General features: G+C 45.9%; 1 protein-coding gene across 1 annotated transcript in view; it reads right to left on the reverse strand.

Annotated features, from left to right (window-relative positions):
- Positions 1 to 322: 322 nt before the first annotated feature.
- Positions 323 to 15,581, reverse strand: part of LOC142589628 (uncharacterized) — a 46,036-nt gene continuing 30,777 nt past the window's right edge. The window contains exon 3 of the mRNA XM_075701141.1: positions 323 to 6,167. Coding sequence (XP_075557256.1) covers positions 5,605 to 6,167 — 563 coding nt within the window. The 3' untranslated portion in view covers positions 323 to 5,604. The remainder of the gene's footprint in view (positions 6,168 to 15,581) is intronic.

The following is a 15,581-nucleotide window of genomic DNA, read 5'->3' on the forward strand; positions in this document are numbered from 1 at the left end:
AGCCACGCATCCTGTGCGACAAGAACAAGACGAGGTACTTCAACAGGAGAACACAAAGAACTCCAATAAGAGCCAGGAGATTCGAAAGTATAGAAAGTGCGAACTTTCCCTCTAAGTACGCCTAAAACACCGCAGCACTTTCGTATAGATTCCCAGAGTGCGATTCGGCCGCGGTGCTTTCGAAACAGAGCTGTACCTACTAAGCGGCTTTTCCAGTTTCTGCGACTTTACGACGCTTTAAGGAAAACAGTGTTAGTGTGAGCACGGAGAAAAAAAGGAAGTAAACGCTCACATAAAAAGAAGATGCTAAATCGAGCTTCAGTTTCGGACAAAAGCCATTCTGGCTGGCACTTCTTTTATTGCCACAATGAACAACAAGAAAAACACTACTATTTCGCACTCATTGAAGTACAACACACAACAGGCAATATATAAATTTATATATAATATATATGCAAAACAGGCACACAAACTACGATGCATATACAGTTGTAGAGCAGCAATTGTGTAAGCAAAGCCTCGGAATACAGACATTATTTGAGTCCTTAGGCGAAACCTCAAGCTGCCGTCACATGCTTAAAGGTCACGCGCGTGCTTCGACGGCACCGTACTCAAGCCAACCGGCGAGTAGAACGCGAACCAGTTTAGAATGGCCAAGCTAGAAACAGCTTCGTCTGCAGATGCACCGATTTGACGAGGAGGCCTGTATAGCCGAGGAGGACCGTTGTGGTTTGTGGGGGTCCGTGATGCAAGATGATATTGTGCCACTCACGACTATTACCGAAATGAATGTTCACGGTACTCGGTCGTTGCGCCGATCTCGTCGTTTGGCTATGAGCAGAAGGTTTAATGCAGCTTAAACCGCAAAGCGAAGCAATACGAGCTACCGCAATTCACGATCGGAGCGTGCGCAAATTGCTCCTCGGAGGTGCGGACTGCGAGCCGCGTTTATAACTAACACCAGGACCAAAGCTGTCGTTCAAAAGAAAAACTTCGCAGGTGCGTTAAAATTACCGATTCTCAACCTGCCACCACACACATGCGTTAAATGAATTTTAATGAGAGACGGCTCACACGTGTACTAAAACAAACCGAAGACGTGAACCGCCGCTAATATTTTGAAAGCAGCAGCGCCCGGTAACCGCAACGAAGTGAATATTCCTTTGGTCACGTCCGCCATAGCGAAGCGGCGATGGTCTGTTTCGCACAGCCACACCAGCGAAAGATTCTTGCTAGACGAGATGGTAGATACTTGCGAATGGACAGGAAGCTGTCGAGCGGACGCTTACACAAAGGAACAAGGTATACGGAATCACGAGACAGAAAAGGGAAACGCAGCCCGAACGCGAGGTTGACGGAGCGTACCGCGTACGGAAATTGGGCCACCAAAGATGCGTGACCGCGCCATCGTTGTTGTGAACAGGAGAGAGAAAAAAAAAAAAAGAGTTCCGTTGTCTTGACAACGCGTCACACTGATACCTCTTTCATTCTTTCGCGAATGATGATGCGAATGCGCCGCTTTCTTTTTTTTTTTTTTTTTTTTTTGTCGGACACCCTTGAGAATAAAATCAGTTGTAATTCTATAGCGCTCATCCTGTCCATTCCTTCGTCCATTGTGCAAGCGTCAGTTTGCTGGTGTCCCGTTCATTCGCAGAATGAATGAAAAAAGTTATTTAACTCTCATTAAAGGGAAGGGGGCAACGGCATAGAGGGTCTCCTCACTACATATCAGCTGCTTGAGGAAAAGGGGGAAGAACTATGCACGACACAGGACACGATCGCGTCGGCGGATTGGTTCCGGAAGCCAAAGCGATTTCAACATCGAGAAGAAGAGACCTCCCCCCCCCCTCCCCCACCGGTCGTTAGGCTCGATACATTCGTAGCTCACCGATTCTCCCCCGCCGTTAACCCGCCCCCCTTTCACTTCTGCACGCGTACCGGAGCGAGCTGGTAATTTGCGATTCGCCGCTTTCGTAACTCGAGGACTAGATAAATGCATCGACGGAGTAGTGCTCTCCGCCGAGAGGGACAGTACGGAGAAACACTAAATGAGTTTTCACTCATCAAAAAAGTGTTCTAAAACTCAATTTCCGTTGATTTCATTGCATAAGGGGGATTACTAGAAGAAAAAAAATCTAAGGGCAGCACCTTTATTTTTTTTTAATTTGGCCCCGATACCCTATGCGGTTACGTGAGTGTGACCTCAAGTATTTCAATTTTATTTGCGTATTTACGCTGTTGTCGCGCTGTAAAGGTTTTGACTAAAAGTTATAGCCTAATTTTACCGGTAAAAAGAAAAAAAAATTGACCATGCCCGAGCAGAAGCAGTCAATGACGTCAATATAAATTCAAGGCGGCGCGCCAGCCGTATTTCGTTTTGGTAGGCTCACCAAACATCCTGTAAAGGTGAGATTTACCTTCCCGTTGCTGTAGTACATTAATTTATTAATGCAGTCTTTCCCTTTTAGCGTCCCAGTAAGGCGGTAAAGAAGACCGCGTAAAACGTCATATTACACGCTATATTGCACGCACTTTTATTTTCTCACTTAACTAAAAAAAAGAAAGGAGGTAAGGGAAGGAAAACTGCGTCGGAGAAAACAGCTGGAGATATGGAAACAGGCTCGAATATTTGCAGACTTAGGCTTAGCATTCATTATTTCTAACTGAGTATCCTATACAGCGATACACATGCATTGTTCAAGAGATAACACGGTCTTAACATTCGCTACACCTGTCCGAGTACTCTATAGCGCGACACATGTAATATCTGAGAGATAACACGAGGTTGTTTTAACAGAGCATGCGCTGTGTAGCGAGACATCCTGTTTGGTGACGGATACGGGTTGGTGGTTGATACGATGTGACATGGAAAATAAGCTATGCGGCTGCCGTCGAATGCTCTAAAAAAGTCGTAGTAAGGTCCGCAGAAAAAGAAAATTCATCTGCACTATTTGAAATAATCAAAAAGCACCCCGTAAACAAGGCAAAAACTCTTAAGTGGTCACTTTGCAGGTACATAAAGACAATGATTTCGGTGGGAACACAAGTCTACTACCCACAAACATCCATACTGTCAAAAAAAAAAAAAAGAAGAAAACTCAATAACGGTAAATTTCACAATCTCTAAGCAAGCGTAAATACCAGAGCACCTGGCGTCTCTGTACCACCGAACCGGCGTCTGTATACTATCACGTTGGGACAAACATTTGTGCAAAAATAATGCTGTACTGTGCACATTCATGCGTGTTTTTGTCAAAGTGTGTTATTCAGTAATGACTTCACCGTTAAAAAAGAGGTAAGCTAAAAAAAAACATTGCGAGTAGTCCATTTTTGTTTGACTTTGAGTTCTTGTCGCAGGTACTGCTCCTGAATAATGTGCTCAACCCGTTGGCGCAATCACATGAGGCAGTAAAAACACAAAAGACCGTTTCTTCATGCCTACGTTCAAAGTGAGTGTTTCGTGCTTACTTGCTACATAGGTTTCTAGAGAGTATTCCACTGTCACAAAAAATGCCAAGTCACCAAAACTACTGCATCCTAAGGATATCAAAAGCACAGAAACAAGAGGAATTTGCGGGTGTAGAGTATGACCCAGTGGTAAAGGGAACGCCAAATTAATATTTTGGGACTAGTTACAGGCTTCACAAGAAGGCACAGGCACCAATTCTTGACCAACATAGGTCTGCCTAACGCGTCGCATCAAGCATTTATTTTTTCCCTTATGGGGTCAATGATACGTTCTAGTTATGTTGCTCTGCGTACTAATTAGCTGTTCCCTTTAACATTAGACAACACTGTACTGCGCAAAGCAGCGTCATAAAGCTCGCACACACGAAAATGTTTAAATAATACGCATTCTACAAGTAAAATGGGCGCACCGATGCGGGCAAATGGACACGCAGAAATGACGTTCATTGGGGCGTTAGAACGTTAAGAAAAAAAACCGAATGTTGTAAAGTTTAAATGGCATACGTTTGGATGACGTCAGGCATATGAAATGAATATTTGTGAAACTTTTATGTCCATGCTTCTTTTGGTGAAACTGAAGATAAAAAACAAACAAACAAATATCTGAAAAAAAGAGAAGGAAATCTATATATATGCTGTTCTATTTTCTCTCGACGATTGTGAATAAAAATGAGCGGCAGATGATGAACCCTAAAGTAGTATTATTTCAAAACAACACCACACGCGCGCTCGTGGCGCTGCAGCGCTTGCAAACACGATCCTTCGCTAGCGAAGCAAGTTGGTCCGTTCGAGATTTCGCGACACGGCATGCGCTGGAGCAACGTAAACCAGGAAATTCGCTTTCTCTCTCAACATGAGAAAACTATCCGCAACACTAACGAGTACTTGTTAACGGCAACAATTATGCACAGCCTATCTACAGCACACGAAATGCTGCCAGAGCTTGTCTAAGAGAAATTGTCATATTTGCCAAGCAAGTTCACCCACAATGAACAAGCGCCCTCGCACGTGGGCAAGGGGGGTTTGAGTGGAATCATTAGTGGTACTGTCATCACAGTGGTTTCGTCCACTGGCATCACTACACTTTGCACAGAAAAAAAAATAGCAGAGGGTAAACTGGATCGAGAAAATATGACCCACTTTGAGTATGCAAGATCGCGCGCTGTGGACCGAGTCCAAGCGCACCTCTCTCCTCCATTAAAGAAAGAAGGTATGGAAAGAAGGGCAATTATCAGAGAATTGCGATCAAAATCCTGCCTTAGGCATGTTTCTGTACGTTTTGTCCAAGTTGTTCGCTCACACAAGCACTTGTAAGAGGTATCTGACGCAAATCTCATGTTTGGCAAAACGAAAGCTTTTTCTTTTCGTTTTTACGTTCCCTCAGCTTTCTTCACAAATACTTTGGCCCCTTTTAGATAGCTCCGCGGCTGGTGCTATCGAAACGAAAAAAAAATTCTGCATTAGAGAAGAGGTTTGCATAGGTGGTGACAACCTTTCCTTGCAGGGATGCGGTTTAGGCAAGATTCTAGCAGGTTACACGTGACGAAGTCTGTAGGTTCCGTATTAGTGCGCACGGAATGGCGATTCTGTAACCCCTCGCACCGTCGCTGCTCTCAAGGAAAGGTCAGTGACATCTTTAGTCCGCCTGATGCAGGTAACTGGAATGAGCAGCGAAGTTTGCAATCCCTGCAGCGAACAACGTGACTGACATAATTCGTGCTGCATTGTGCCAATCTTGTCGCGTGAAGTAGTGTTTACAATGTATAAGGCTTTGTACCACTTGCAAGGTCTAGAATATTGTGCACAAATATTACGTGCCCTTCGTTGCCCACGTCATACCTCTCAGTGCTCTGAGCACCGCTCTGTCCGTTTTGGCGCACGCACTCCCACCCATTTTCTGCAAACAAAACCCATATCGCGAGCACTTAAACCGATTACGGCATCTGCTTTCGTTAAGTATCTTGGTTTGGCTCGAATGCAGATATCTCTCTCTGAACAACTCTCTACGGAGAGAGAAACAATATCCCCCCGGTAACCGCTACAAGAAACGACTCGATCTCGACAACTCTCGGGAAACGATCAGTGTCCCTGCCCAGTACGCCAACAAGTCGTCTGGACCGTGCTGCTTGTTGTTTTCTACCGTCTGCTGTCCCCCGTGTCTGTGCTGACGTCGTCATCACTGTTACGATGGTGGTGGACTCTCTGGTGACGAGGACTTTCCGTGGTCGTCGTGGTGACTTCCACAGATTCGCCGCCGGCTTCTTGTGTTCTGTGCTGGCGGTGGTGGGGGTGGTGATAGCGGTTCATCTCCCGTTCGTGTTGCGAAGCAGACGACTCTCCCTGCTGGCTCGCAGACGACTCCGGCTCGGCAGCAGACGCTGCGGAGTGGCTTCTTCCAGCAGATGACGCAGACGTGTCGTAGCGAACCCGGTCTCGGCGTTCGAGTGCCACCATGTGGCAGCACTTATGGAAGATGGTACCATGGTCGCCCACCACGCACTGCTCGAAGGTCCGCATAAGCCGGTGACCGTAGTCCGGTATCCGGTTTCGGCCGTAGAAGCCCATCTTCCGGTTGTGAGCCCGGTTCCTGTTCCGCATCCGGAGGCGCGCCGCGTAGAACTTGGCGAAGCAGTGGTAGCCCTTGTCGCCGGCTATCTGGCCCAGCATGCAGCACGTGATGTCCCGTTGGTTCTCCCAGCCTGCAGGCGAAAGACAAGAACGAGCCGGCGCATGAGTCGATACTTCGAGATATCTTTTGCGAACGACACCTTAAAGTTGCTCTACGAATGTAGTGCAAAACTTGTGAACACGGCGCATCGCTATGCTAGCATGCTTGCAAATTTGTCGATTTTTATGCAGTGTAATGCTTCGGCAATGACCGCCTTAGTGCTATTATTTTGTGGCAGAACATGATATATATTAATATTATGTATTAACAATGACTGCTGTACTGTCCGTCCAATCCGAAACAATAGGTCGCGCAAGGAGCGCTTGGATGAGGAGACACTGTTCGGTGGCCAAAAATGAGCTGTCGCACGTGGTTTGCATACATAAAGTTGTTAACGTATGTATGTATGTATGTATGTATGTATGCATACATGCATGTATGTATGTATGTATGTATGTATGTATGTATGTATGTATGTATGTATGTATGTATGTATGTATGTATGTATGTATGTATGTATGTATGTATGTATGTATGTATGTATGTATGTATGTATGTATGTATGAGCAGGGTCCTGCACATTTCGCGTAAGAGGAAGCCTTATTTTAGCTCAGGCCTAACTGCAATGCCGGCTATTCAAATACATGTGAAACGGAGAAACGCTTTTCTGAGGTAACCAGAGGGCCAATTGTAATGAAAATTGTTTATTTGAGAAAGAAATTTAAATTCTAGTGAATGTTAGAGGCGGAATTTGAATTAAGGCCTGAATTTCTAAAAGGCACTTTCCAAAAATTGCTAAGTCTGAAAATAATAGAAGCACGAAGTTTACGAATTTTTAGCTCTGCACAAAGAACAGATGTCGCAGTTTTGTAAACTGCATCCGTCAGAATGTGCAAAGTGGACAAATTTGATATATAAATTTATAACGTACGTGAATTTGTTACATTGTTTACGAGGACATTGGAAAAATCCTACTCACATATTAGTGGTCTGTTTAAGCGCCATTAATAATACATCAATTTTGTGAGCTTTAGATTTACTATTAGATCCAATTTACACAATCGTGATTGATTGATTGATTGAGTAACTTTTATTTTACAGTCCTGCAGAACGCGTATTAGCACGTCGCGGGCCGCTCCCACGTCGGGACCGACAGGCCTAGCCTGCCAGCCGCATCGTGGGCCTGCTGGACAGCCCAACGTTGCTCAGCCAGGAGTGGGTTGCGGAGGGCCGCCTCCCACCTAGTTGAGCTGAGGTCAGGGCTTGCTATAGAGATACATCCCCAGAGCATGTGCGAAAGTGTTGATCTATCCCCGCAAGCGGGGCACGCGTCGTCAGTGTAAATCTCCGGATATATCGCATGTAACGTGAACAGGTTGGGATAGGTTTCTGTCTGCAACAGTCTGACACAATCGTGATACCTTTCTTCAATGCTGAGTTAAGAGTTGTAAACTTGATAGTTTTGTTTTGTGAAAATGTTTGGTTTTTAAGAATTCTTATTAACAAATTTGATGGCCTAAATGGAAAATTCGCTACCAACAGTCACTAGATTTTAAATTTCTCTTTTAAATGCAGCAAACCTCATCCCTGACCGGCTGCTTTCTGTAGCTGCCGGCAGGCGGCGACACAAGTTTATGCTTGCGGCAGGAGGTCACAACCGCATAATGGAAGGCAACTTTACAAATCGTTCTTTAAAACCAGGCAATTAACTGTCGTAAGTGTTACACTGAATGACGTAGACTCCTAAATGCGATCCTTCTGCAATATTTTAGCAAGAACAGTGCAGTGGTAAGCGCAAGATGTATTTTGAAGCACTTTAAGCAATATATGGAGGACGCTGTATATACGTACGTACGTTGAAAAAAAAAACTCAAAGATGGGACAATCGGCTAAACGACGTATGACACAGCGATGACTACCCAGTTACATTTAATACGGCGACCACGACATATATAGCAGTAAACACTTAAGAAAAAGTAGCAATAGAGCAGGAAAACTCAAACGAAAAACGCTTGTGAGTAAATGCATCTGGCTTGTAGTACGACATGTGCCAGGAACAGCGCAGATATACACACGGACCGAAGGACACATGTGTTGCATCTAGAGTTAGTGCTGGTCGTGTCCTTGCACCGTCTGTTGTCTTTATTTACGGCTATTCCTTGCAGTGGAAGACGTGGAATCGGCGATGGGTAAGGTCAAAACAAAATACACTATACTGATGGGCGACTTCAATGCCAAGGTAGGCAAGAAGCAGGCTGGAGACAAGGCAGTGGGGGAATATGGCATAGGCACTAGGAATAGCAGAGGAGAGTTATTAGTAGACTTTGCAGAACAGAATAAGATGCGGATAATGAATACCTTCTTCCGAAAGCGGGATAGACGAAAGTGGACCTGGAGGAGCCCGAATGACGAGACTAGAAATGAAATATACTTTATACTCTGCGGTAACCCTGGCATCATACAAGATGTGGACGTGCTCGGCAAGGTGTGCTGCAGTGACCATAGGATGGTAAGAACTCGAATTAGCCTAGACTTGAGGAGGGAGTGGAAAAAACTGGTACATAAGAAGCCGGTTAATGAGTCGGCGGCAAGAGGGAAAATAAAGGAATTCCGGATCAAGCTACAGAACAGGTATACAGCTTTAACACAGGAAGAAGACCTTAGTGTTGAAGCAATGAACGACAATCTTATGGGCATCATTAAGGAGTCTGCAATAGAAGTCGGTGGTAACTCCGTTAGACAGGATAACAGTAAGCTATCGCAGCAGACGAAAGATCTGATCAAGAAACGCCAATGTATGAAAGCCTCTAACCCTACAGCTAGAATAGAACTGGCAGAACTTTCGAAGTTAATCAACAAGCGTAAGACAGCTGACATAAGGAAGTATAATATGGATAGAAATGAACATGCTTTCAGGAACGGAGGAAGCCTAAAAGCAGTGAAGAAGAAACTACGAATAGGAATGCGTTAAGAGACAAAGCCGGCAATATCATTACTAATATAGATGAGATCGTTCAAGTGGCTGAGGAGTTCTATAGAGATTAATACAGTACCAGTGGCACCCACGAAGATAATGGAAGAGGGAATAGGCTAGAAGAATTTTACATCCCTCAAGTAACGCCGGAAAAAGTAAAGAAAGCTTTGGGAGCTATGCAAAGGGGAAAGGCAGCTGGGGAGGATCAGGCAACAGCAGACTTGTTGAAGGATGGTGGGCCACCCTGTATACGCAATGCATCATGACCTCGAGCGTACCGGAATCTTGGAAGAACGCTAACATAATCCTAATCCATAAGAAAGGGGACGCCAAAGACTTGAAAAATTATAGACCGATCAGCTTACTGTCCGTTGCCTACAAAGTATTTACTAAGGTAATTGCAGATAGAATCAGTAACACCTTAGACTTCCGTCAACCAAAGGACCAGGCAGGATTACGTAAAGGCTACTCAACAATAGACCATATTCAAACTATCAATCAGGTGATAGAGAAATGTGCGGAATATAACCAACCCTTATATATAGCTTTCATTGATTACGAGAATGCGTTTTATTCTGTCGAAACCTGAGCAGTCATGGAGGTATCCAGGGATCAGGGTGTAGACGAGTCGTATATAAAAATACTGAAATATATCTATAGCGGCTCCACAGCCAACGTAGTCCTCCATAAAGAAAGCAAAAAAATCCCAATAAAGAAAAGCGTCAGGCAGGGAGATACGATCTCTCCAATGCTATTCACAGCATGTTTACAGGAAGTATTCAGAGACCTGGATTGGGAAGAATTGGGGATAAGAGTTGATAGAGAATACCTTAGTAACTTGAGATTCGCTGATGATATTGCCTTGCTTAGTAACTCAGGAAACCAATTGCAATGCATGCTCACTGACCTGGAGAGGCAAAGCCGAAGGGCGGGTCTAAAAATTAATCTGCAGAAAACTAAAGTAATGTTTAACAGTCTCGGAAGAAAACAGAAGTTTACGATAGGTAGCGAGGCACTGGAAGTGGTTCCAGATGGATCCAGGTGGATCCAGATCGTGAGACTGAAATAATCAGAAGAATAAGAATGGGCTGGGGTGCGTTTGGCAGGCATTGTCAGATCATGAACAGCAGGTTGCCCTTATCTCTCAAGAGAAAAGTATATAACAGCTGTGTCTTACCAGTACTCACGTACGGGGCAGAAACCTGGAGGCTTATGGAAAGGGTTCTACTTAAATTGAGGACGACGCAACGAGCTATGGAAAGAAGAATGATAAATGTAACGCTAAGGGATAAGAAAAGATCAGATTGGGTGAGGGAACAAACGCGAGTTAATGACATCTTAGTTGAAATCAAGAAAAATAAATGGGCATGGGCAGGACATGTAATGATGAGGGGAGATAACCGATGGTCAATAAGGGTTACGGACTGGATTCCAAGGGAAGGGAAGCGTAGCAGGGGGCGGCAGAAAGTTAGGTGGGCGGATGAGATTAAGAAGTTTGCAGGGACAACATGGCCATAATTAGTACATGACCGGGGTTGTTGGAGAAGTATGGGAGAGGCCTTTGCCCTGCAGTGGGCGTAATCAGGCTGCTGATGATGATGATTCCTTGCAGTATGTTTCAGCGAAGGCTGCTTTGTAGCTACACAATCAGAGACGAGGCTTTCTACGCGGTCTAAAATTTCTTTACACTCGACCTTAAAAGAGAAAAAAAAAAGGAGAAGAGCGACGTAAGGCTTTTTGCCGAGGACTACGTCGGCTGGAAACCTCGCGCCTGTGTTACGAGACACGGCCCACGAGAAAGAAGACTCCCGGTTCCGCGTAAACATGTTTGCCTCGTTCTTCCGGGCGCACGTAACAGCGATTTTTTTTCTCGCCCGACTGACAAGGACACGTGCTTGGGAAGATAAGTCCTCGGGGACGACTACGCGACGCGTCAAGCACGTCTTTCTCGCGATGTCGTAGCTTCTGTCTAAATTTCGAACGTTAGGTCCGGTCATTTTGAGCTCACGATTAAGCGCAATTCATGCGATGCGCGCTAACAATCGTGTCTGCTAAGTACTACATCGCTACGCGCCGCGGAAAGAGCTTAAATTTCACTCCGAACGCCGCTTGCCGCGCTCCCAGCCGGAGAGTCGATGTCCATCGCGCAAGTGCGCCTACGTACATGGCAGTTCTGTGACGTCACTCGTAGTGACACGTGACTCAGAGAATCATTCAAGGCAACATCAGTCATTTCTTTAATTTGTTGATTCAATAGACGAATTACACTTTAGAGAAATAACAAAACATACAAACCGAATCTCTGCGTGGTTTTTGTTTTACTTCGCACAGTAGCGAGAGAGATGTACTTTCGTTTCGTCTGCTTGTTCCAAAGTTATTAATCACGCGCGCAAGGATGGAACCTGTCATTTTCTACCGTGTCCCAGCGCTGCTCTTTCACCTTCTCGCGCCTGAGTGGGTACTCATGATTATGACACTGATTTATACCGCTAATCAGGTTTCTCGTGCTGAGCGCGCAAAATCGTTCGCCGCGCGAAACGAGACAAACGCAACAGCTCGCGCGCGAGACCGTCACCGGAAGTGCGTCACTCAGCAAAAAGGCTGGCGGTGACGCTCGCCTCCTGAAACCAACGTTTCCTGAAATTAAGGGTTCGGGGAATTTCAAATATTTCTATCTCTGCTATTAATGAACTAGCTTTAAAAAATTCTTGCGGTAGAACACTCCTTAGAGGGCACGTAACATCTTCAAGCCCGTTAAACAAAATTTGCTATGGGGCCTGGTGAGGGGTCCTTTGAAGAAAATCGGCAAACTCCAGTGGTCCCTCCGTCTTCTGAACTCATTTATCGCTACAGCGGCAGTGCCGAGAACGGCATCTTCTTTATGTCGAGTCCTTTCCAATATGACACTTCTCAAAAACAACTTCTTAGCAATGAGCGCGCAACATCTTAATCCGGTAAGGAATTTCCTCGTGGTTTCTTGAAATATTGCGCACATTCTTAAACATTAAGACAAGCGCCAGCTCAGTTGTTGGCGCTGTACATTGCAGCAGGGGGGCTTTATTTCGGTTCTTAGTGGCGATTCTCGGCCAATCCCACATGATGGGCATGAAGCGTTTACAGAGGCAAGCCAATTAATAAACCAACCAACCAAACCAACAGCGTAATAGAAATGACCGACACATCAAACATAATTAAAAGTTCTCAACTGCCGTCGCATGCAGTAAAACCACCGTAACACGAAAATACGGCGCCGATCGAAGCGGTAGGGACAGGGGGATGGCGCAGTATGATCTACCGTCTTTTCGCAGGACACAGCTTCCAAGGTTAGCTGTGAACGTTTCGGACGAACGCTAACGACCCTGTTTGGCAGGCTCGAGGCTTGTCATATCCCAGCGACGGTGAGACGTCGCCGAGTCGATTGATGGATGACGACAGCTAGGCGAAGAAGTTGTCACGGATCAGCGGACCACTTCCGGTCGCCTCCGTTTTTCTTTCGGTTTTCCACACCCCGAACTCGGATATACGACGCGCGGCTGTGGATGCTGCGCGGATCGTTATCGGTCCTTAGCCCTGTCAACCGCCGCCGGTTCCTACCGCCAAGAATACCTCTTCTCCCTGCGCGCACGCGCGCGGGAAAGTCGTCACGGAGTGACTGAACAAGCTATACGTCCGAGAACGAAGACGAAAAACGAGCGCTGGAGGGGAGGCAACGTGAGCTGAAATTTCAAGACGACACAACCGAGGAACGCTAGACCGGTTTGTGCTAGCAGGACGTCATTTCAAAGCCCCATACCAGCGTTTGCTTGCCAGAAAAAACATTGACTGTTGGCGAAGAAAACGAAGGTACATAACTCCGGTATTTGAATTTAGCGGCGACTAAACGTGGTGTCACGAATACTTCGCCGTGCTTTCGCACAGTTCGGCCGTTCTGGCACGAAAAGAAAACAGTTCTGAAAGGTTAATCGATGTTTCAAAGCGCATTAGACAAGGCGACAGAAAAGGACACAAATCGCTGTGTTGCTCGATTAAGCCTTTTAATTTCATCCTTCTTTAAATACGAACAATAAATGCGCCCCGGCAAGTCGACGTCGACATCCATGACGTCGTGGGCACATGGTGCGGAAATTTCAAGGCGCCGTCGCCCCCGGTCTATGATTCTTGCGTCTTTTACGTTTTGCAAAGCCTCGATGACACCGCAAGAATGGCCTATTTGGTGTCACGGAAGCAGACGTCGGCGAGCTCACCCTTGAGTCAACCTCAGAGCCACCCTTGAATCTCAGTGATCTCAAGCGAGTTCAAGTAGGTGGGAATATGAACGAGTCGAGATGAGTCCGCTTAGTGAGTCTGAATCGAAATGAGTCGAAATGGGCGGAAGTCTCAGTCAGTGTGTGTCCCAGTGTATCGAGCCTTGCGCGTGCCCGGGTGAGTTCAAGTAAGCGTGAATTACAAATGACTGAAATAATTTTTGAGCCCACGAGGCTCCACGCGAGGCTGGGTCCACGCTATCCCGACCATGACTTTATGTATCTATACGAGCAGGGTTGAGCCAATTATTCCGCGAGTCCTAGTAAGAGCCGATTTCGCGTATATGGGTAGGCCTGAGTGAGTATATGAATCCGTGAGCTTGTGAGTGAGTGAGCCTGCCTAAGTCTTATTTCGGCTGTTATTGTGAGTCGTAGTGAGTTCGCCGAGGTATGATTCCTGGAGGTTTCTAATTCGATTTGGAGATCTCAAGTTAGGGCCTGAGTGAACCTTAAGCTTGTGGTATAATTTGTGAGTTTGCCTGAGTGAGTTCTATCTATATTGTACATAGTTCCAGAGGTTCAATCTACAATTCTAGATCAACCTAGATCAACCTCCCCGCGCCTTTCTTAAATTACTTTTCATACTTTTAATTTTAACCTTACTTAAAGCGGCTGGTACCACTGATACCACATGAAGTGCGCTTAGTGAAGCCAACAGAACACATCAAAAAGAAAAAAGAGAACGAGAAGCAGGAGAAAAATAAACTGCTATATATGCAATGTATCAATAAAAATAAGACAAAAATGTTGACTTACTATGTGCATAGCATGCGTTAGCAAAAGAGAGAAAGCAAACCAGCAATGCTTGGAGATACGTAAGAGAATGAAACGACGAGAAGAAATAATAAGGAGGCAGCGAATGCTACCAAGTTCTCACGCATCTGTCCCGACGGTTTTCTACACGCGGAAAAATACAAAAGCAGGAGCAGGGCCGGGAACGAAACGTGAAACGTCCACAAACTCAGCGATGACATTGGCTGACGAACGCAAGTCAAAAAAGGAAAAATAAATGAGCAATGCGCACGACGTAGGAGAGACAGGCGGAGAACAGAAGGATCGTCTGGCGCTTCAACAAGCGTCGTCTGTAGCCGAGCAGATGGCCTGCGGACGCAGAAGAGACACTACACGAAAAAAAAAAAAGAAAGAAAGGTTCAGTGTCAATTGCAGGTGAAAAAATATCTAGTAAGAATCAGTAGCGGATTTTACTGCTGATGTAGCTTTCTATTGCGCGACTTTTAGCTCTCAAGGTCCTGAGAACATAGGTTCCTTGTGCCTGTGGCCCTCAATATAATTGTGTTTCCGCAAAGACTCATCCATCAGCCAGTAACGAGGACCCGGCGTATGCAAAATAAGCCGCAACGCACGATGAAGACTCACGCTATTCAGTAGTCAGCATCGATTGCAGCCAAGGTTTCAGCATCACAGATGAGACAACAGAAGAGGTCGTCTGCTTGCATGTTAACCGTGAGAGCGCGAAAAACGAGACAGGACGCAGAAAACGGTGGCGAAGTCACGTCACTTGGCTTTACTGGTAACAAAATCCGCATGTTTATTCACTAGCCTCGATCCCAATCCCTAACACTTGCAACATCGGTCAAACAAAACAAAGGAGGAGGAGGAGGAAATAACTTTATTGAGTCCTGAGGAAACGCCATGTGTAAACATTCTTTTCCGCTCAGAATCACAAACGGCGTTATATTCAATTCTGGGGTTTCACGTGTCAAAATCACACTCTCATTATGACACATACCGTAGTGAGGAACTCCGCATTAATTCTGACCACCTGGAGTTCTTTAACGCGCGCCTGAATCTTATGGGTACGTGAGTGCTTTTTTTTTTTCATTTCACTCCAGACAACTATAGCCCCGTGTTGCGTTTCGCCTGCGACACGTGGTTTTGCCGGCGCGACTGCGGCGGGGCGGCAGACATTTTGGCCCGATCGTCGTCGCCGCAACACTCATCGCCAGGTGTTTCCAGGCGCGACTGCGGCGATGCGACCGCCTAGGGATCATCCTCGCATTCCAGTCATTGTGCCCGAAACAGGCGATGCCAAAGCAGGGATCTCATTCCAGTCATTGGGCCCGAAACAGGCGATGCCAAAGCAGGGATCTCGTTCCAGTCATTGTGCCCGAAACAGGCGATGCCAAAGCAGGGACCATCCTCTCAT

This window comes from Dermacentor variabilis, chromosome 8 (assembly GCF_050947875.1).
Source record: "Dermacentor variabilis isolate Ectoservices chromosome 8, ASM5094787v1, whole genome shotgun sequence".
In the NCBI taxonomy this organism is placed as follows: domain Eukaryota; kingdom Metazoa; phylum Arthropoda; class Arachnida; order Ixodida; family Ixodidae; genus Dermacentor; species Dermacentor variabilis.